Source organism: Netta rufina (assembly GCF_964035555.1).
Source record: "Netta rufina genome assembly, chromosome: Z".
NCBI classification, from domain to species: domain Eukaryota; kingdom Metazoa; phylum Chordata; class Aves; order Anseriformes; family Anatidae; genus Netta; species Netta rufina.
The window spans coordinates 32,361,240-32,383,995 of NC_140126.1; the positions used below are offsets into that span (position 1 = coordinate 32,361,240).

General features: G+C 40.9%; 1 protein-coding gene across 1 annotated transcript in view; it reads right to left on the reverse strand.

The window, feature by feature from the left end:
* Positions 1-9,389: 9,389 nt before the first annotated feature.
* Positions 9,390-22,756, reverse strand: part of SAXO1 (stabilizer of axonemal microtubules 1) — a gene marked incomplete at its 3' end in the record, with an annotated part of 39,660 nt that continues 26,293 nt past the window's right edge. The window contains exons 2-4 of the mRNA XM_084305156.1: positions 17,645-17,824; positions 14,630-14,832; positions 9,390-10,336 (exon numbers count right to left, since the gene is read on the reverse strand). Of these exons, the coding sequence (XP_084161282.1) occupies positions 9,390-10,336; positions 14,630-14,832; positions 17,645-17,824 (1,330 nt within the window). The remainder of the gene's footprint in view (positions 10,337-14,629; positions 14,833-17,644; positions 17,825-22,756) is intronic.

Here is a 22,756-nt window from a genome sequence, read left to right on the forward strand (position 1 = left end):
ATGATGATTTTGCTCTCATTTACTGACAGTTTCCCCAGTATGGTGTTCCCTCCTACACTTTTTAGACCTCTACACTGCAGGTGAATACCTCATATAAGCATATGCACACACAGATGCAGGCCAAAGACAACCCCTGCAACTTCCAAGCAACTGCACTGAAGGTAATGGGAACTCAGTCATTCATTTTGAGTAAAACAAATATAAAAGCTGGCATTGATAATAAAATGAACAGCAGACCAGCTTAGGTTCTCCAGAGAATAATTATTCTTTTTTCATGCATATGGCTCTAGTTACCAGTCAAGTCAAAAAGCCTTCAAAACCTTCAAAGCAAGCTTCCAGGTTTCTCCCTACTAATTTTCACTGAGAAAGAAAAACAGTTGTGCAACAAGCAGACAAATGCAGTGCTGAAAGGTTCCCAACAGGAGACCCATTCCAGGCCCTTGTTCTGTGGCAAGGTAAGCACAACTAAGCTACTCCAGACATGTATGTCTACATGCATGCCTTTAAAAGCCATAGAAACCATGAGGGAGAATTTTCCAAAGTAGCCATTAGCTGGATTTTTTTTTCCTACTATATGGCCGTAATCATACAAACGGTAAATTAAGGTTTTGTTTGTTTGCTTTGCTTTTTGTTTTGTTTTGTTCTTTTTAAGCTAACTTCTCTGTAGGTAGAGTTTACACTTTTTTGTTGCTCTTTTTAGCTGACTTCTACCTATCAGAAGATCCCTTCTTTCACACTTGGCCAATCCTTCCTCTTCCATCTTGCGTTCTATATGAACTCACTCTGTCAGCTTCTCTCCAAAATCTGACTCTCTACTCTTCCCCTCCCATCTCTTTATTTTATCTGCACCTTCTTTCATTTTGGGTTCTTATACTTGGGTACACACTCCAATAGCTGGAAAACAGTCTTGAATGTTTTGCAGCCACACTTCAGATCAAGACTACTCCTGTTTCACATTTGGCTTGGTCACTTCATAGTCCAGTATAACTGCTAACAAGATATACATCATTTCTTGTACTGCATGTTGCTTTTATCCATCTGGTGCCTGGTATTTGCACTCCTCTGTACTAGGCACTGCATTTCTTATCCAGTCTATTAACATTAGCAAGACTTGAATCCTAGTTTTTGCCATTGGAAGTACTGTTAGGTCACCAGCATGGCATAACCCGCAGAGCTCTTCAATATGGTCTTTTTTCCAGCTTTAAAGTCCTGGAAATAGTACAGGAAGTATAGTGGCCTCTGTGACATCAACATCTGAAATAGCTGCTGCAGCTTTTTATAAACAGGTTTCCTGACCCCTACTGCACCAATTTGGCTAATGAAATACAGTCTAGTGGATGGTGTGCTTAAAGAATGATGCATGTGACTTTGTCAACATTATTACCAAGATGTATCTACTGCTTCCTTCTGACCCTCCTTGCAAGTTATCCTATTAAACAAAAATCTAATGATCACATTATTTGTTTTGTGCCCAAACACTGATTCATAAATAAATTTGATTAATTCTTTGTCAGTGTAATCTGACACCTCAATTTGTAGACAAAGGTGAACCAAGTGCTAACTCTCTTCCAGATTTTCAAGACCATTAAAGTCCTCCCAAGTTCTTAATGATAACTGTCAGTGAGTCACTAATTATTTCAGCTAGTTTGTATAAAATTAACTTTATTCATTCAGTTATCTGATTCTTAACATCGAAGTTTTCAAACTGTTTTGAATGTCAGATTTTCACACATACTGTATATACACGTGTATACACACATAGTGTATACAGATGGAAAGCATGGAGTCACTAGTGCTTACTATGGCCCTACATAACAGCTGTGGAATACAGTATGGAAATAATCAATTTAACCTTTTTCTTCACGCTTTTGTTTAAAAGTATATGTAAGTATAGCAATGGTCTTATACACTAACTGTCTCAGTTTTTATTTGTTGATACTAAAACAAAGACAATGTCTAATACTTTCGTTGGCAAAAGAGCAGGGGAAGAGACAATCAGATATCCTTTTTCTATTGATCATACATATTTCTCACACTAAAAGCATCTTGGTTTATCATCATTTCCCCCCTCATTGCTTTTCACCATCTCCACCCAACTGTTTTCAGTTGATAAAAATCCAATCTAAAACCTAGGCATATACCAAGTTATTTTCATCACATTTTGCTGTAAGGTTCTTACTTTTTTAATATATATTTTGATATGAAGTTTGATAATACACAACCTAAATGTTATCTACCCAGATTTATAAGGAAAAAAGCAAAGTTACAGCATCTTCTCTTATTATATGTTTCTGCCTTCCCCTGCCTTTTCACTGAGATAAAACTGAATTGCTCCCATTCTCAATCCCACATATGGAGACATCAATGCAACAGTAAATTTTATTCTGCTTCCGTCACTCTGAGAAGCAAATGTGATGCTAAGCATTATCATTCTTTCAGTGATCACTGATGAAGACTAAGACTAAAAATTTAATGAAACCACAGAGTCTAGCCCTTCTCTTCGGTCAGTATGGTTATGAAATCTGGAACAGCCTGTACTAAGCCATTGTGGTGTAAATGCCTGAAGTAACTAGGAAAATAAAACTAACATTCCCATTTTTAAGGAAAAGGTACAGCATTGAAGAGGCTTTCAGGGTAGGGCATAGCTGCATTATCTGAGCGTTCCCTAGGCTCCCAACCTTAGATGCTATCGCGCTGGGGAAACTTGGTGTGCTAGCTCTAAGGAACAGCACGGAGCATAGAGTGGAGTGGAGACACCACGGCTAGGCTCTGTAATCAGGTGGGGCCTCGATTGTTCTTGTGCACAAAGCTGCACTTTTTGCCACCCTAAGCCAAAGACCTGTCATATTTTGACAAATGCTGTACCCTAGTGTACTTTTTGCTCATTATAATATCATTATAATACCAGAACACACCTCCATCCCAAAAGCTACCCGCCTCCAAGATGCGACCACCCCTCACTGAGCATGCGCTCTGAATTTCTCGGAGCCTATTACTTTAAACGGAGACGGGAAAACTTTACACCAATCATAACTAAGATGTGCTTGACTAGAGCCACTCAAGCTCCACCTAAAAGATAGAAAATAATATAAATTGGCCCAAGAGAAAGGGGATGTTAGGGAAGATACCACCGTCAGGGGAGGTACCATCCCGAGGACAACATCCTTAGGACCTCCTGACTCCTGGGATCAGTCGACGGGCTGAGCCTCTCTTCCCCCCCATTGGGACGCCTTTGGGTGAGATCTGAATACTTGCTTATAAACCTCTATAGAGTCTTTGATCCTTTTAACGTGTTTATTTCCAGGCTGCGCACCTGTAACATCTGTAACACCTATAACACCTATAACACCTGTGTATTTTATGCATACTAGCTTGCTTTTGCAGACAGTCACTATCGCCGGCAATCCAAAAGAACCTGATTATCTGTTGCTGTAATAAACCATACTTGATTGCATTGTGATAACTCTCATTAAGTGCAACGAGGGTGAGGGTGGTTATCCATGATAGTTCAGTGTTCTGAATCTAACCAGACCCCCAGGCGGTTATTGCATTTTTGGTGAATGTCCGAACGGACCCCCAGATGGTTAATGCGTTTTTGGTGAATGTCTGAACAGACCCCCAGACGGTGAATGCGTTTTTGGTGAATGTCTGAACAGACCCCCAGACCGTTAATGCGTTGATGGTGAATGTCTGACTGGACCCCCAGACGGTTAATGTGTTTTTGGTGAATGTCCGACTGGTTCAGTACCCTGAGTCTGACCAGGCCCGTAACGGTTAATCAGCTACACCCCTTAACGCGACAGCCATCCAATTCATTTTGGATGCCAGAGGCAGCAAGGGTGAGAATAGACAAGTGCCTTAGTGTTAGAGAAGTACTACAGCAGGGTCCATCTGGAAGAGATTTTTTTTCAAATGAAAAAAAAAAAAAAAGACAAAATTGAGCACAAACTCATGGAATGTACTTTAAACAGACCATCAGCAGTGGCTCCTCACTGATCTGGGCTCGTGTACCAGCTCGTGCTCTTAAAAAGGTTTTATGCATGGAGAAATAAGGCTAACACCTACCACAGCATAAAACATTTTCTCATCAATTAAAAATAAAAATAAAAATCCAAAATACCATAGGCAATCAACTTGTAAGTACTGTTGCTAGAAATATTGATGGCAAATGATATGTCCTCTCACTGATGTGGAAAATATCTGACAGCATAAAGCAATAAATAAAAGTTTGAAAGTTGAAATATTTGTTTCTAATGCCACCAAATATAACCACAAAAACAATCAGATGTAATTCATTCACATGAGAGTCTTGCCAGTGCATTTCATTTCATTTCTGTTGCAGGAAACTCACCAGAGTTTCTTCACCTTTCACACTTTCCAGTTTTGCCCTGGTGCCTGCCTTTGGCACTGTGACTGATGAGCATGTGCTGGGAGACCTGCATGCACTGCTTACACACAGAAACAGGAAAATGCCTTTAATGCCTCCCTTAGTCTGTATCAGTCTGTACCATATGTAAGTTATTTTGACTGCTAGCTGCTTTGAATTACACTGTTGATCAGCCCAGGAAGCACAGTAGATGGGAAGGAGCAACGCAGCATTGTGTCACCCATCACACATCCATTTCTCCTTGGCATCTCACTTTGCCAAGTGACAAGAGCTTCACACTGCCTCCTCACCTGTTTACATAGCTCCAAAGAGCTCTGCAGCTCTCTGGCCCTGACCAATGAGCAGTTCTGAGGATATTATTTAATTACTAAATGTCACTTCTTTGCAAGAAGTTCCATCCTATCATTGTCCACACTCCCTTCAAAATGACTGCCTCTTTGTCAGTGAGACAAAGCTCTTGAGGAAGTCAGACGTCATGTTCCTAAAGGCCAGGCTCATCTGCACAGGATGTCAGTGTGGGCACTGCATCAACACAAAGCTCACGTAACAGAAGCAACCCTGGTACCATGCAATGCCTGTTCTTCTTCAGAAAAGTGCTTCCACAATTCCCCTGGCACACAAATTCCCATGAAGCAACCAAAAGACCAGGCATCAGGATCAGTCCCTGAGTGTACAGGGGGCAGTGTCGTGGGCAGGACTGCACAGAGCCCAGGCAAGAGACTCTTCTGTGCAGGCAGATCAAGTGCTCTGCAGCCAGGAAGGCACAGGGAGGCAGTTCAGCTGGCTCAAGCAAGGGGTAAGGTCTATGAAACTGTGACAACTAGGTTTGTGCAAACCAGGATGACTTTGGTTTGCAAAGTCAAACCAGAACTATAAACACAGTCTACCGCTTGTTCACATTGCAGTTCCCTATTCTTCCTGCTAACAATCTGTTTGCCTCTTAGGAGAGGGGGGAAAAAGGAAAAATGAGAGTGTTCCTTAAGCCTCTAAGCCCAGAAGCTTTAGATTTGTGTAGACATAAATAAAATAAAATAATAAAATAAAATAAAATTAAAATAAAATAAAATAAAATAAAATAAAATAAAATAAAATAAAATAAAATAAAATAAAATAAAATAAAATAAAATAAAATAAAATAAAATAAAATAAAATAAAATATAAAAAGTATGCAGTTTTATGTGGCTAAAAGGGAATGGGGTACTGGAGGGTTGTGCTCTGGCTACATATAAATACTGTTTGTTTAAGCAGTGGCAGGATATGAGCAACTGCACAGTAAGCACTTAGTTATGCACACATGCTTAGGATGACATGGGCATGGGAAACCACTCCCTGCTAGTACTCTTTAACAATGAGGATCCTGCAAGTGAGGATCAGGGCAGGTTTCTTTTAAGGAAATGCTTAGTGGTTGGGCTGAGGAGTAATTTGATTTGGGCAACATGGAGATTTACACACACACACACACACACACACACGCCATTCCAACAGGCTGGGTTTTTTGGTTAGTTGGTTGGTTGGGTTGGGCTGGTTTGGTTTCGTTTCATTTTGTTTCGTTTCGTTTTTTTTTTTTAAGCATAAATTATTGGTTATAAATAGTCCATGAGGTTGGTGGATGCTTGTTAAAATACTTCACCTCCTGAAACACCGATGGAGTCATTTTTCAACTAATAGCATATAATCTAGTGATTTTATTAAAAAAAAAAAAAAAAAAAAAACCTCACTGTTAACTCACTACATACAAATCCCAGCAAATGAAATACAGCTGTGCACTGGCAGGATCCCATGGGCACTTTTCTTCTTCAGCAGAGAGCAAAGCAGAGCATGGGCCTGCAGCCTGGGCAAAGCAACACTCTCGACCCTACGTGGTGGTGTTTGGCCTGCTGTTCAGGTCCTCCTCTGGAGCCTCGCTGAGGACAGCTCTCCGAGCCAGCAAACACAGCACTAGTGAGCTGGAGAAAGCCAGGAATGTAAAGCCAAATACACTGCTGCCTCTCTGATAGTTACCCTTTTCCTTCCATGCTGAATGCAGGCTAAAACATATGTGGGACAGATACAGAGCCAGACGGAGAAAGTCAGGTTGCTCCAAAGCAGCAGTTCCCCTCAAAAACAAGGAGAACAGCATAAACCATCAAATTACTGTTTCCTGTGTGGGAAAGAGGCAGAGAATGGGGAGAAAGTGGGATTTGTAACAGGATCAGCCAAAAGCAAAGTCTGCTGGTGGTACCTCAGAAAATTTCTCTGTGGAAGCTTCCCATTGCAGTGAGCCCACTCCGAAGTTCTCTGCCCAAATGGCTCTTTCCAGCTGAAACAGCATGGCTCCCTCAGGGAAGTTCTCTCCATGCCTCAGGAAGGTCATTTTTTTTCCTTTCACAGTGGAAATACATTAAGACCAGCTGCCTCCTGTCTCTGGAGTACCATGCCCATGATCAATATTGCTTCTCTCTGTGCTATGAATATCCTCAGTCCTTGCTGAAGCATACCATTTATCTTTTGGCACTTTCTTCATAATTCTGAAATGTATGGGACACTGACAATTCACGTTCTGCCTCTGGCAATCTGTATAGCACTGGGTGAAGCCCTTCTCAAAGATTATAAATGCATGGTGGTGTACTTCCACAGCTAGTACAGCCAAGCTAAGCCTGGCCTCCCAGGGCCAGGTATTTTTTCCTGCACTGACCTCCTGCATCAACACTGGTAATTGTGCAGCTGTGTGATGAATTGGTTCGGGAAAATTAAATAAATAAGTCTTAACCCCATTAAAACACTGGCTTGCTTTCAGCCAGGATGATCTCCTGGTCATGCACTCAGTGTTAATGTTGCCAGAATAAGAGAGAGCAGGAGAAATGTGCAACTGGAGGTGAAACTTTAGCAGCCCAACCTTTAATCAGCTTTAATTTCTATGGAACCACATCTTTCATCACTTAAGTGAACTCGTTTTATTCCTCAGTGTTATCACATGATGGTTTTAATAAATTTCTTACACACTTCAGCTACATGTCAGAAGAAAAAAAAAAAAAAAAATGTGTGTTCGCATACCAGGAAAGTCTTGGAATTAAATCAGTCCTGTCTACTTGACACTGCAGTGAATTGGTGCACTATTTGCAAAATCAAGACTTCTGTTATTAAGGTTCAAAATCCAGATATTACTGATGCTAAGTAACATATTACATTTCTGTTCATTTTGATAAGATTAGCTTCCACCCAGGGAAAAAGAAAAAAAAAAAAAAAAAGAAAGAAAAAAGAAAAAAAAGAACTGTGATAGACAAGACTCTCCCAGAGCCTAGCTCTTCATTCACTGCCAGTCTCACATCAAGGAGTTGAAAGAACAGTCAAGGAGCTTTCAGGGGTAATCAATGATCAATCTCCTTTGCAGTCACAGGCCTATCTATTTCTTTCAGATAAACTTTGTTTCAGAACAGACAGAATTCAAGTTGATGAATAAAATCAGGAAAATTAGTAACTAAAGAGAGATAGGGAAGAAAAAATATTTTCCTGTCAAAGCCTTACATTAAAGACAGGAAGGTTCAAGGCAGCTGCCAAGGCAACAGGGGCTGAAAGAAATACGGAACATACCCTAGGTAATGACCTCAGTACAGGTGAGTGAATATTTTTTCAGAATCTTGAATTTCTGAACGCTGTGTTTTTCTATCAGTGACTATGAAGTTTGGCCCCTTTTTATAGTGTAACTGGCCGAGAAGTGCCTAGTTGCCCCTGTTGCAATCCCACAAGTTTTCATTGAACTAGCACATATATTTAGAAAAAGCCTCCAGAACTGATTTAAAGACTTCAAGTGATGCAGAACCACTGTGTCTCCAGGGTAATTGCTCCAGGGGCTTCCCACCCTCAGGGTTAAACATTTACATTCCTAGATGGAATTTGTTTGGCTTTAGCTTGCAAGCATTTATGGAAGACTTATATCCCAAAGCGTTTCAAAGCTTTTCAGAAGTTTTAAAATACATTTATACAGAAAACTGTCTTCCATTCCTCTCTAAATACAAACGCTTTGAGTGGCAAAAGACATGCCTTTTCTCCAGCATGCAACAATTTTCCCTAGCTCTTGAGCTAATGACTCAGAATACAGCCACAGCTGGCGGGAGTAAGAGGGAAAAATATTTAGGAAAGTAGATTGCACTAAAACCAGTAAGATTCATAGTGCTAATGTAAAATTTGTAAGTCTAGATAACAGCACCCAGCATGTGGAAAAGGAAAATTTCTGATCAGGAGTTTAACCTTGACCTTCTCCAAAAGATAATACAACTGCAGCTGCTGAGTGAAAGGTAACAACATATGGCAATTTTATGCTTGTTACACTCATGGCACCCTCACTGCATCCTTCAGCAAGGAGCTCCTGACACCTGTCCTATTCTAAGACTGAGCCAGGCTACCTTGCAAGTTGTAGGCTAAGGTGTTGTCTTTGGAATGACAACCTCACATCCGATAGCCTAGCTCTGGGCAGCATGGTGACACAATGAAGGTGCCACCTCCTATGATTTTATCTGATAGTAGTATCTGGCATTATGTCTTTTTGATGGAAGTGAAGAACACAGCCAGGTCTCAGACCCTATTGGCCAACTGTTATTTTTAGCTGTGAGTCCACAGTATGTAATCAAGCTGAAGAGATGGTTATACCACTGTCATCATGGAAGTGGCTGAACCCCTGCTATAATAGCATACACCACTGTGAGATCTCTCTTAGTATCTCATGAAAGGGTTATCTCTGTCAGTTAAAGAGCAGAAGTTAGGTGGGAAAACAAAAATAAAAATACAGAGAAACAAGAATTCATACGTCGTGTCCTTGGGTCTTATGTTTTTTATTTATACAATTGGTCCAGAAAAAGCCAATATTTGGGTATTATTTTTTTTTTCAAATATAAAATCAATGATTGGTTTTAAAGAAGATTGCCAAAATAATAATAATAATAATAAAGCTGTCATTTTTAGCTCACTGAGGCCCTGCGCTTTGAATCTATTCACAAGAAGGCTACTTCCAGTCTCTTTTCTTGTGTCAACCTTTCAAGCATTCACCTTCAGAAGCGGGGATATAGAGTTTGTGACCATCAGCGTTGGTTCCCTCAAAGGTGTATCCAGGTGGGTCTTTGTAAGAAGCCAAGCATTTAACAATGCCCTTTGGTGTGTAGCTGGTAGTGTAGATGGTTTTTGCATCCAGCAGAGTGTGAGGCCTAGGGCCTGACCATGCAGGTTTGTAGCTCTTTGTAACTGTGAGAGGATGAGGCAGATAATGGGTCCGAAAGGTGCTTAAGCAATCCATTGGTTCATCTGGAAAAGTCAGCTCTGGAGCATGAGTGATAGGCTTTACTCTCTTGCATACCCAGGGCTTATAATCTTCCTTCATTGTAGAAGAGCTATCAAATGGCCCGGTGTTTTTCTTAAGCTGGGCCAGAGATCGGCACATCTTGGCTGGCTTGCCATTTAGGTGTTTGTAGTGTAACTGAGTAGTGGTATGAAGGTCCATTTTCTCTACTGGAGGTACATATTCAACAGTTTTTTTGGTGAATATAGGATGAAGTGGCCAAGCTTGGTATTTTTCCTGAAACTCAGTTGTAGAGGAAAATGGACAATCATGGAGAGGCTTTGGCTGGTATGGTTTAGCCAGCTTGGCTGGCTTAGCAGGCAGCCCCTTGTAAGAAACTTTGTGAGTAGTGAGGCCATCAAATGGGACCTCACTGGGCTTGTATTTCTCATGCTGATGAATGTAACGTTTCTCCAGAGGGTGTGGCACGTAATTCACTCTGTAATTTGTCATACTTTCAAAGGGATTCTTGCTTCTCTGATTCAGATTCAGAGGTTTGAAGCTTTGAGTGGCAACCGGTCCCCTGTAGAGATAGTCATCTTGGACAACAGTTCTGTGGTCAAATTTTGCTTCTGATGGGTGATACCCATCGTCTGGTCTGATCATCTCTGTCTTTGGTTCATTCCACAGCACATAGTCATCTGAAATGTAAGAGGTATCCTATCTAAGTACTTGCAAGTACTATCTAAGTACTTGTTCAACTATAAGTATTTGCTGGTGTAATGTTGACATATCCAGTTGGAAACCTATTGAAAAAGTCACAGTAGAAAACATTGTACAACAATGTGCTAACCCCTGGAAAAATATAGCAAATACACAGAGGAGACAACAAGTTTCATGAAAATAATGCTGTGCCCACCCCCTGCCTACAGAGATGTGAAATGCAATCTCAGAAAATCAGATAATGTTCTAAGTCTTGCAGAAACATTTTCTGCAGGTAACTTTGTGAATCCTGTCCTCATGCTCAGTCAACCTGAAATCACAAACATGGAGTACCATGGCAAGGGCTTTGAATGCTTTCCTTTAATTTTCTGCAGCTATGTTGTGGTTGGTTCAGAGCACAGGCAGGGTATGCCTTTGCCTGCAGGAGACCATAGAGGTGTCTCACCCAGTATCTCTGGGTCAAGGAAAACCAGATGTCCACCACTCCACCCTGAAGGCCAAGTTGCAGAGCTGTCTTTCCTCTTTGCACCTTCTCATCTGAGAATGACCTGATTTCTTAAATGCACAGATATGATGCTCCCTACTGTTATCTGAGTTCAGGGTTTTGCAGTTGATCTTGGTGTCAGCAAGCTGTGCTCTGTGGCAGTTCCTCTGCTCTTGGCCTTTCTCTGTATGGCATTCCTGCTCTCAATACAAGCAGGAACCAAGAAGGAGCTTATCTCTCCATCTCCAAATTATAGCAAAACTGCTAGAATTTGCAGGCCACATCTGCACTGATCTGAAGGATTGTATCATATCACAGAGAGGGTTCCTACTCCAGAAATCTTGCTATCTAAATTCACAACTAAGAAAATTTCTAGGAGATGGTTTAGGGACACCAATATCTTCCTTCTTCATCAGGATACCAGGCAAAGTGAGGCAGCAGTGAAACTTAAAAATTTGCACCCATTCACACTAGAAGTTTGTTGCAAAGCTGCCTAGTTCTCAAACCCGTATAGCAGCCACAAGCCCTTCTTTTTTCCTTCCTAGTAATCTTGTGCAACTTCCCCTAGAGAGCATTATGGTTACTGGTAGGAAGTTGAAATTAAATAGTCTTGGAGCTAACCCAAGTCTCTTTTATTTTTTTATTTTTTTCCCCAGTTTTCTCTCCTTTCAAACCACATTGAGAGTCATGAGGCAAATAAGCTTCCAGCTGACTCTGTGCAGGAAGGAAGTCTGGATTTCAAAGTACTAGAGAGTAAATGATGCAATTAGGTATCAGGATATTCGAACTCTCCAATCCAAACAGAGTTATTCCTTCTGAATAGCGGCCACAGTACTACACAAACACAATTACACAAAGGATATGTTCATTACAATATGAAGTTTACCAAAAACAAAGTCTTTGCCCCCCCTCCCCCCCCCCCCAATTATATGTCCATTTGAAGTCCTTCTGGTTTAAATCAAGCTGCTCTGCCTTGGCACAGGAGAGCAAGGAGAAGCCACAGGCGCCATGCTGCCCCCAGCCAGCAGCCAGGCCCCATTGCAAGGCACACAGAGCCGCAGGGATGCCTGTGCAAGGGAGACAAGGCCTGCAGCACAGGGAATTTCTTGAATGCCACATCCGAAAGCCTTCCCCCACAGAAGCCCATGCCTGATTTGGTAGAGACAGCCATTTGAGTCCACAGGAGAAGGCCTGGCCCAATGGAAACCTGCACTTGCATGCAGGGCTGCCCTCGTGCAGCTAATTAGTACAGACATCTATGAACATGGTGATGTGTGCCAGCATAGATACTCGTCTGCTGCTGTTGGTGCTACTGAAGGCCAGGCTACATGCTCTGCTAGCCTGAGGGGTGTTCAAGCTCATGTTCCTGCTGGGGCAATAAGAGACATCCAGGCAATGCCCCGCTGGTGGGATCCTTATCTCGAGCCTCTGCCCAGGGCATTTTATTGTCCTGGAGAGATGGTCCAACAGGGCGAACCAAGAGCATATACAAATGTGACATTACAGGGAATGTATTAATACACTGATAAAAAATGACAGCTGATGAGACTCAGCCCATGCCTGCACAAGGACTGGTTCAGAGATCTGACAGTTAAGGTGCCAATCAAGAGCTACAAAAATCCTTTTAGGTTCCCCCATCATCCTTGCTGGAAAATACTCAGTGTGTTTTGGATGTAAGCATGGCTTTTAAATATTCAAAATATGACAAGCTAGCCCATCTGTCTTCAATTTTAAAAAATTTACAAACTCTACACATTCAGAGACCTCATAGGCATTATGAATTTAAGTTACTTAGTGTAAGCCAGCAGTGCTACTACTCCTTCAAAATATGTTACAATTTTATTGTAACTCTAATTCTTCTCCCATAGATATTAATAGTTTCCCTTGTAGCACAATCTTGAAAACATTAGGGGGTACAGGAGGGAGCAGAGTATATGAACCATATGTTATTGGAGGGTTACACACATCCCACTACAAGTGAGACAACACTAAAATTAGATTACATACCTGCAAATGAACAGAAACAGCCATGCGTGTATCTGAGAATAAATAAGACTCTTGATACCTCAAGTTGCAAAGTCATCTGACGTTAATTGTGATATACAATATCACCATCTTAAACTTACAATGTTATTTGACTTGTGGTGCGTGTAGTAGGAAGGAATCGGACAATACAGTAGGAAAGGCAGTTTAACAAAAAAGCAGCACTTGTACATCTTTTAAATATCTGCTTAAATATTTGAATTACGATAATTAATGAAATAGCATGTTACAAAATTTCATACTTGGAGTGTTGATAAGTAAAACCTAGGAGTGCTTAGAGAATAGCACAATGAAAACTCTTTTTGTGAACCTGAGCCTTTAAAAGTGAACAAATTCAGTATGCAACTTGATCTTTCAGGTGGTTTGGATGAAGATTTCTATTTGCAGTGTTTTCTGAAATACTGCAAATTATAACCAAATGTATATATGCTACATTTTATTGGAGTTCTGGAGTAACAGTTAAGGTATTTACCTAAATATTGATAAAAGATACATCTGGTTCAGATACATAGTTACGGATACATAAATAAAGAATGAAAGATCCTCTGCTTGTGCAAAGCAGCCTTCCTCTGTTGCACACAGTGAGGTTATTCCAATGAATACCATCTGGTTACACAGCCTATGCAAAGCAAAATGTTCAAAATTGTGTATATGTGGGTATTTTGCACCTGTGGGTCATAGTCTTCACCAGGCAAGTCATTCTAAATGGACAGTATTTCCTGTATCCTTAATGTAAAAATTCCAGTTCCTGCCATTGCAAATATGCAGCTGTAGTTAAGTCCAACTTGTAGTCATTTCAGCTGGGTGATCTTAGCACCGCATTCACATTCCTCTTGTTTCCTTACTTCCTTTATCATTTTGAGTTTTGAGAAAAATTGTTTCTGTGCAGTGGGACAAATTTCAATGCCAGCACCAACCACAAGTTTTCGTATTTGTAAAGCACAATAAAAATAAGACATTAAAAATATTGTAAGAAATACAGCTATACTAGCTATCTGCCTAGCAACATTTTGCAGCTGTGCAAAAATGGGGCAACTCTAATTTTCTCCTTAAGTCCTTCTACCAAAACCAATAGTTACTGTGACAGTGTAACTGAGAGCTTTCCTCCAGTGCATGCAGACAGGGAAGTAATGCTGGTGGAAAGGAAGGAACACGGCCCCACAAAGCCAAACCACCTACACTAAGCTACTGCTACTTAAAAAATAAAGGTATAGTTCACATGTTTTACCAAGAGGAGAGCTTGAGTGCTTTGGACATTTGCATGGAATTTCTGGATGTCCATAATTCTCATACATGTCTCTCGTATATCCACATATTAACCCTGAAGCACACACAAAACTGGTCCCATGTTTCATGACCTGCTCAGACCTCTTGAATTCTTCACATTTTAGATGTATCAGATCCACTGACTGTGTGGCTCAACCATGCAGTACACCAAGAGTATAGTCAGTATAGCCTAAAGGTTATACTGCTGGACTTACATTCAGGAGTTCAGATGGCCCTGTTTCTACCTGGGAGCCTGTAGGCGAGCCAAACATGGCCAGGAGGTGAATTCAGAGACACCCCAAAATTTCCATTAATAGGGGACCAGCTTAGCCCCACAAGGTATTCCTCACAATTTTTGTGGCTCCTGCAGACCCAACTCGTTGGTATATATGCACAGAAGGAGTTACAGTTGCATTTGATCTGTCTTCAAAAACAAAGCTACTTGTGAACTCCTGAAATGAGAAGCAAAGGCACATACCTTCATAAGTGGATTTTGTGTCCATCTTGGCACCAGAGATGTCTCTCATCTCACGGGGGAGGCAAGGAAGTACTTGACAGATAGGGTGGGGGTTATAATCTTGTCTATAAGTGGAGGTCAAATCCATGCTCTCATCACTCTTGACACGCTTTTCGGGTTCTTTAAGTTTCAGTGGCAACACTTCATGAGCTATGTAATCTCTCCTGTGAGTAATAATTTCATTATGTCTTTCATATCAAGGACAAAAATATGGTTCTGGACATAGGCAGAAATTAATAATTCCCCTTACCTTCACAACCTAAGCAAGTTTGGATAGGATACAAGCAGTTAATGAAACACACTAGCCCTTCATTTTTGGAAATCCAGATTCTGAAAAAGGAACTTGGGCAGCTCTGGACAAGCTCATGCAGGACAGATTCCCCCTTCTCTTCACCCAGCAAGGTTAATGGTCTTACTCAAAGCTATTTCTGTTCTTCGGGGAAGGTATACCAGAAGACATAATTCCTTTTATAAAGCCCAGTAATTACATCAGACTATCTGTTATGCATGACAAATGGAACAACAGCCTTCTCAGACAATGGATTGCACAGCCGTTTAACCCCAGATGGAGAGAGAACAACAAAACATTTTTACAGCAAGACACCAGTTGAGGAAAGAAACAATGTGGTTCCTTTCTTCAACTCAACTTTCCTCAACAAGACAGGCAGCTTTTTCTCATGCACCATTGTAAAATAACTATATGAAGATACTGGGGTAGTGTCACTTAACTAAACATTACAGAAAAAAGATGGAGAAGAAAATTACATCAGCATCTGACCTGAACCTATTTCACCACCCACATCCTCTTGTATAGGGCAGACAGTCTGCTTCCTGGCACCGGAGAGTTCAGTTTCTAGTGTCAGAATAACATTCCGATGGTATATTAATCTGTTTACCCCTTTTGCAGCTGGGCAGGAGAAACAGTCAGTACTGGAGCTATTCTAATATTAACATTACATTTTCCATCAGGAACAATTCTTCTTGAGTCTGGGGCTCTGAATTTAACATGTTAGTCACATAATTTAGGAAATGAACAAGGTTATCAAAAGACTGCGTGGAGCAGAAGGGAGGAACATCCACATTGCAAATTTTTAATTATAGTGGTAAAAACAGAAATGCAAAAGTAAATAATTCCAAGGGTATCAAGAATTCCTCATAAAGACATCACACAAGTTGTAGCCACTTGGTATTCTTTTTTAAGGGGACAAGAAAAGGCAAACAGAAACTACACAGGCATGCAGCAACCTCAGTAGCAGGGAGGATTCAGTAACAGACATGATCTTTCCCAAGCCACTCACAGAGCACAATAAAACCCAATTTTGAAGCAGCCAAGCCTGTACCACAGGCAGGTGATTCTTCACCAATGTGATTTCCTGGCAGCAAGAGAACTTTCTCTCACTCTGTCCATTGCATTGCAACAGAACTTGCAGTGGAGAGGTCAGACAGAGGACAGATTGATGGGCTGGTAAGTCAGTGGCAACCCGCATCCAAAACACTGTGAAAAATGGTACTGCCTACAACTCCTGAACGTTGTCCAGGAGGCTTACTGCTTCCCTGTAACATCTGACGTTCAGCAGAGGGTTCACTCCATCAATTCACTCTGCCTGAGAGGTGTTTAATCACACAGAAGTAGAGATCCTAGCAGAAATCTAACAAATGGTGACACCTTTACATGAGGCCTTAGTACTTTTCAGGTGGATGTCTTTTCTTGTGAGTGCTGCCCAGAAGACAGCAAGATTTGCAATCCAATGGCTAGCAGCTCAAGCTCCATTTTCTGCTCTTACTAGGGTACGTGAGTTTTAGTTGTTTGATAAAATGCATGCTCTAAAGAAGCAAGTAGAATTAGCTTCTTCTTTTCAAAAGCTTTTCATTAAGCTTCAGGAGTAATAGTTATTACAGGAATCAACATCCTTGTCTGAGCAAGGGTAGTTTTGCTGATTGACCAAGAATTTTCCAGGATTTCTTGACTCCATGGTGGCTGCCCCTCCTTACTGTCCTTGAGAGGATAAAAATGAGCCCAGGATGTATGGGCAGACACAAAGACATCTAGCTGCTTCAGCTGGAAGTGGAAGGCATACATAGAAATGATGTGTGAGAAAGTCTTGTTGAAGCCCTCTGAGTCCCTGCTGAAACCTCTAACATAGAGAGAGGCATCCCACATATGAGCGAAAGTCAGACATTTTGGCCTTCATCTGCAATATTTGTGTTTTAGTTTGACAAAACTTAAGAAGGTATAGAGAGGGGAAGGAGTTCGTAAAGCTTGTCAGGATCAGGATGTACAGGTGGTGTTAAGAGTTTGTTAATAGCCATTGGCATCTCCTTAGTCTCATACTCAGCTCAGCAAAGGCAACTGTGAGGTTGTTTGTGACTGTGCCTCTGAGCGCAAAGAAAGCAAACATCAGGCAACAGTGCAAGTGTGAGGATTTCTGCTGAACACCAGCATTGGGCTGCAGCATAGCCAAGAAGAAAAACTGCCCAGCACTACATAGGGACTACCCTGAGGAGCACACCCACACCCCCCTTCAATTTACCATGCTTTACCATATTCATACCTCCTTGCAAACCAGTCACTCAGGTTGCAGTGTACAAAATGCCACTCAAAGCACAGAACAAAAGAAAAATACTCCTCAAATATCATCTGTAGTTTCCCAGGCAATATTTCAGCTTCTTTCCCAGAATCCTTCCCAAAACAGGAAGAGAGCAAAGAGCAGGGCCATGACTGTGCTGCTATGGCCTGTGTTTTCTTCAATCAGATCACATCTCAACCTCCTGGAAGTGCAAGAAAAATAACTACTGCCCTCCACTGCAACTACTGGCCTCAGACATCCATCACTCCCCACCAGTGCTTGTACAACCCCAGCATTGTTGTCTTCGGGTTCCCCTTGTGGAAGGCAATCATTGTTTTCTCTATTGCCCATCTCTAAAACACACATTCTCTAAAACACAGCCCTCATTCTCTTTCACTACTTTTCATACTTTGTAGTTGAGATGCCTTCCATGGGTATCTGTGCCATCTTGTACTCATTCTTTGGTTTGAATGAGTCTCTGGGAAGTGTGCAGGGATAAAGAGGATATTTCTCCATATACTCCGATAGCACACATGGCTTCTCGCTCTTGTCATAAGGCCTGGTGGGCAGATGTGGACAATGGTGGCATCTGCAAGGGAAAAAAATAACAGGGGATTTAGTGCTTTACAGGTCATTTTAGACAGCTGACTGAAAATACCTTCTATAACCTGGATGTAGGGTGCAACTATGAAACAGTGGATAACTGAGCATTGCAATGACTGCTATATCTTTGGTTATACCAAGTCCAAAATCACACCCTGCACAAAAAATGGGTTGTTTCTGTATTAGTCTATAGCCTGCAGTCACAAAAAGTCAGTGAAGCCAACAAAAAGAGTCTAAGAAAATCATGTTCACCTAGATGAAGGAAAAAATAATAATCTGAAATAGAGACAAGTACTCCATATTGTGCTGGACTGGAAACTCCATTTAATGTTCCTTTTGTTCAATTTCTCATTAATTTATTATCCTACTCTGTACACTTATTGAGTTCACTTGAGTAGATAAGTGAGAAAAAAGGTGACAGTTTGGGAATCTCTATTCACTCCTCTGCTCTGGATTTAAATGGCACATATGCAGAAAAATAGAGACATGAGCCATAATGATCTAGATGTCCTCCTGCCATAACTAGTCACATTTGTTCTGAGATCAGCAGGAGCAATACCAAGGAAGTATCTCCTATGAAATTCTGAGCATACATGCTGAGAGCAGATGTTTGTACCTTGATAAACATGTATGCGCCTTCTATGTATGATCAGGCTCCTGCAAACTTACAGAACAGCTCTAAAGATGAAAATAATTATATGAATCATTTCATCACATTTTTGCTATTTGCTGTTCTTTCAATGCTTCACAAAATCCTTTCTTTTCTGAAAATGTCACTTCTGTAGTAAGCCAGAGCCTTCAGATTAAAGTAGTTCCATCAGCTCCCATAGACCACCAATGTGATGCACCAGTACAAGCCTTGCTGCTGGTGAGAGGGCACATCTGCAAGCAGAAGCCATAGTGTGGCACACTTAAGGTGTCAGGGTAGGGGAATGAAGGCTGACACGTGAACAAGAGAATCAACAGAAGGGTGAACAGAACAATCCACGCTTTGGTTCTAGTGAAGATTTTCTGGAGGACAGCACCTAAAATACGGAAAACGTAATTTGTTAATTCCCAAAGCAGTTACATATGTTGTTGACTGCTGGTGTTGACTTTGAGGACATCATTGTTTATGCCAGCTGAAGCTTCTAAAACCTCTACACCACAGTAAGTATATTAGTTCTGGAAATGGTCTCGTATGAAGCCATATAACCACTACTAAAGCTGTGGTGCTTTCCAGTCTGTTTTCACTTATGTAGCTGTGTACACTAGACGTCACTGTATGCTCTCCCAGGAGAGGGTCAATTTCTACTGCTACTTGCACATAGAAGTACTATAGCTCCTAGAGATCAGAAAGCTATCCTGAAGTGACTTTTTCAAAACAACAAAAAACATGGCATCCTCCTACTTATCTACAGATTTGAGCCAATACAGGCCAATTGACATGGTAAACAATAAATTTCTCAGTATGGCCCCCTGAGGTAAAGTTATTTTTGAAGCTAAAAATTCTTAAAATTAGTGTTGATTAATATATGCTTACTCCCTTAAATTATACAATACCAAAGTCATATGCATTTTATTTTTTCAGTGAGAGTAAATCTTAGAAACATGGAAATCATCTAAATCATCGAAAACATACCATACTTATTTCGGGGGCTCACCAAATTTCTTAATTAATACTGCATCCTAGTCCAAAGCAGTTATCCATTTAGAAGTCTGGACTCTGTCTGAGCAACATATTATTTACCAGCGTGCAAGCGTTTTCCAAAGGTTGTGTTACTGAAAGAACTGGTAGGGAAGTGACATTTTTTGTTTTCTTCTTGAATGAAAGAGGGCTGTGTATAAAACAAGTTTGTGTTTTTCATTACAGGATTGCTACTAATTGTCTTCAGCATTTCCTGCATTATGTTTTTGTATACAAAATCCTCTTTGCAGAACTGTATAACATTAAAGCTGAGCTACTGTTGGGACTTCTAACCTAGACATGATGAGGCTAGATTTGTTAAAACTCAGACGCTTTCCAGAGACTTCGCAGAGCTAATCTATGGAGTTATCATTTCTTGAAACAGATTCGGTATTATTCTCTACTGATCACTACCATTACAGGTGTTTACAATAGCAAGAATAAGTCCTGTTACAGAATCAAGATCTCTCAATGCTGGATGCTTCTCCATAACAAAAGAAAGAGCAGTGTAGCCATAACCAGGCTCAGTTGTGGCCTCAAGCAAAGGGTGGAACAGAAAATATTTGTGTATCTGTAGACCAGCAATTTGTGCAACTTAATAGAAGCAAAAAAAGCTTTGAAGGCCCAGCATCCATTGTACAGACACTTCAGGGTAGGTTTATCCCAGATGAGCTCTAGTCCAGTGCTCTACCAGAGGTCATCTCTCTTTCTGTATGGAGCTCAGACTGGGATGTGCAGCAGAATGAGGACACTAAGAACTAGCAAATTTTCTGCAGAAGCTCACTCCTGACTGAAACTAAAATATCACCATGGATCATCCAGCACTGGTGACCTCCTTCTTTCCATGCTGTGGCCAGGCCAGAGCAGCGTGCAGAAGGCTCATCCTGTCAAAGACAGACTTTGGATTTCACCCTCAGATTTCTTCCCAGAGACATAACAGTTTATGTCCCTTTCTTGTTTGATTTAAACCTGCTGGAGTCAATGTGAACTTTGCTGATTAAGGACTTCAGGAACAAGCCCACGGGACTCACAGTGAGAGGAGGCCTCTGGTTTTATGTCTCATACATCATTCCTGTCAAAGTCAGAGTTTTCCCTTCTGAATGTATGTTTCCCAGTGCTCCATCTAGTCCAGATTTGAGTTATCCATTTAAAAGAACTTCTATACTTAGCAAAATTACTGTTAAATCAGATGTTGAGCAACTGAGGGTCAATCAATGTCTGGTTACTCTTGCTTGTCCACATGACATTCCTGAAACGCACTTTGTGACAAAAACCTTCCAAGCATAGGCTGCACTGACACTTTCTGGCCACGTCTGTGGTCTTTTAGCATTCCTAGGAATTATTCCTCATCCTCCAAGGGAAAATGATCTGCCCAGTCTTTCTGCTTCAAATCTGTTGGCTTCACACTTCCCTTAAGTGCACTTTCTTCCCACTGCTCTCTTAAAGTCTCTAACACAGCAAGCTAGTCTTAAGTTTGGCTTTGGAATGTGTTGATGAGGCCCTTATGTTAGCTTTTTATGACAGAATTCACTCAAACAGGGTGAAGGAAATAGTTATACCACCTCGTTCACCATGGCCCTGTAGTAGCACTTTGCAAATGAGGAATTAATGACACTTCATTAACATCATCAGGTAGTATCCCATTACAGCTCACCTGCACACAAGGGTTTGGAGAGGGTCTCTTCCAACACTGAGCTCCCAAAGTGTTCCAGAGCAGAGGTACTGTGCCTCCCCCTGCCTGTGTCAGACAGGCTCTCTGTCACAAGCATTTGGTCCTGTATCCTGACACGTACCCAAGGCAGAGGCCTGTGCCTACCCAACGGCCCTGTTAGGAGTAGGAGACATGAGGGGTCCTGCAGATCAACATGGCAAGGGTGGGTAGCCCAGATAGCTCCAGAAGACCACACAGAAGTAGGAAGGGAACAGTTTGCTGAATCTATATTCTTCACCTTACAGACATCTGGTTCTGTGAACACTAGGGGTCTTCTGAAGAACCCGGGATTGGAAAAAAAAGAACAGCATCTCCTGCACATAGTAGCAGCCCTAGAGTGCCAAGTAGTTTGCCTTGTGATAAAGCTAAGCCTTCATCAGGGACCTGAATGATCTGGCAGTGCTTTATACCTCAACTATTCACCCACTCTTCATGTGTACATTTCTCCTTTCTCTGTTTTCAGGCACAAAACAACAGAAGGAGATTTTTCAGAGCTAGCTCTTCAGAAACACACTTTCCCAAAAATAAACCTCTCACAATTAGACAGAAACACAAATCTGAATCTTCTGTGTTCTGTTATTTTGCACTAAATCACAATGTGTGCCCACAGATATTAGATTAACACACTCTATAAGCCTACAATCAGAATATGATCACGATTAATAGCTCACCACCAACATATGATATAATAAAAGCTTCACTTCTGCATTCTGAGAGATATTATTGAAAATATTTTACTGAAGAATAATGTAAATAACAGAGCAAAACTATTAAATAAAAGAAATGGGAGAACACTAGACCTTGCATTTTGCTACACTTTACTACTCCTTCTGGCATGATAAATATTTATAAAAGAACTGCATAATTCTCCAGTACTGAATTCACTGTTATGTGTCTGCTGCAAGTTGGCACACTAATGTCGGAACTAAACAGCTCAAGTCATAAAAAATGGTATGTTACCTTATAGTCACTATTGTTTTAGTACTGCATATGTCAAACTGTACCTCTTTTTCTAAATGCTGATGAGACCTAGATTTTGACATTTCTTAGGCTTGCCTGTTTAGATGCTTGTTTTTTTTTTTGTTGTTGTTGTTGTTGTTTTGATTGTTTTTGGTTTTTTTGGCTAATTGTACCCTGATTTTCACTTGTCCAAATTATTCTTTACTTGATTGGGGTCTATCGAGTTAACCTGGCCAGTATTCTTAATCAAGTATGACAAGGAAATGCATAGGTTTTTTAGGCCCACTAAGAATTATGGAAGAACACCAGACTCTTGGAGGGGTAGAATGCTAGAGAATTTCCATTTTGAACCATTTAGATTTCCAGTAGCCTAGAAGCAGACAATGATATCTTGCAAGCAAATATTTCCCAGCAAGGGAACCTACACTGCTGAAGTTTTGGACACATTCTGAAAACATTTTCCATTTGGCAGAACTGAGCCTTCTAATTCCATATAATGTGCTGTCCATATTTCCAGCATAAAATTAGCAGTTATATACATTATTGTATATGTAAATCAGAATATTAGTATAAAGGACATC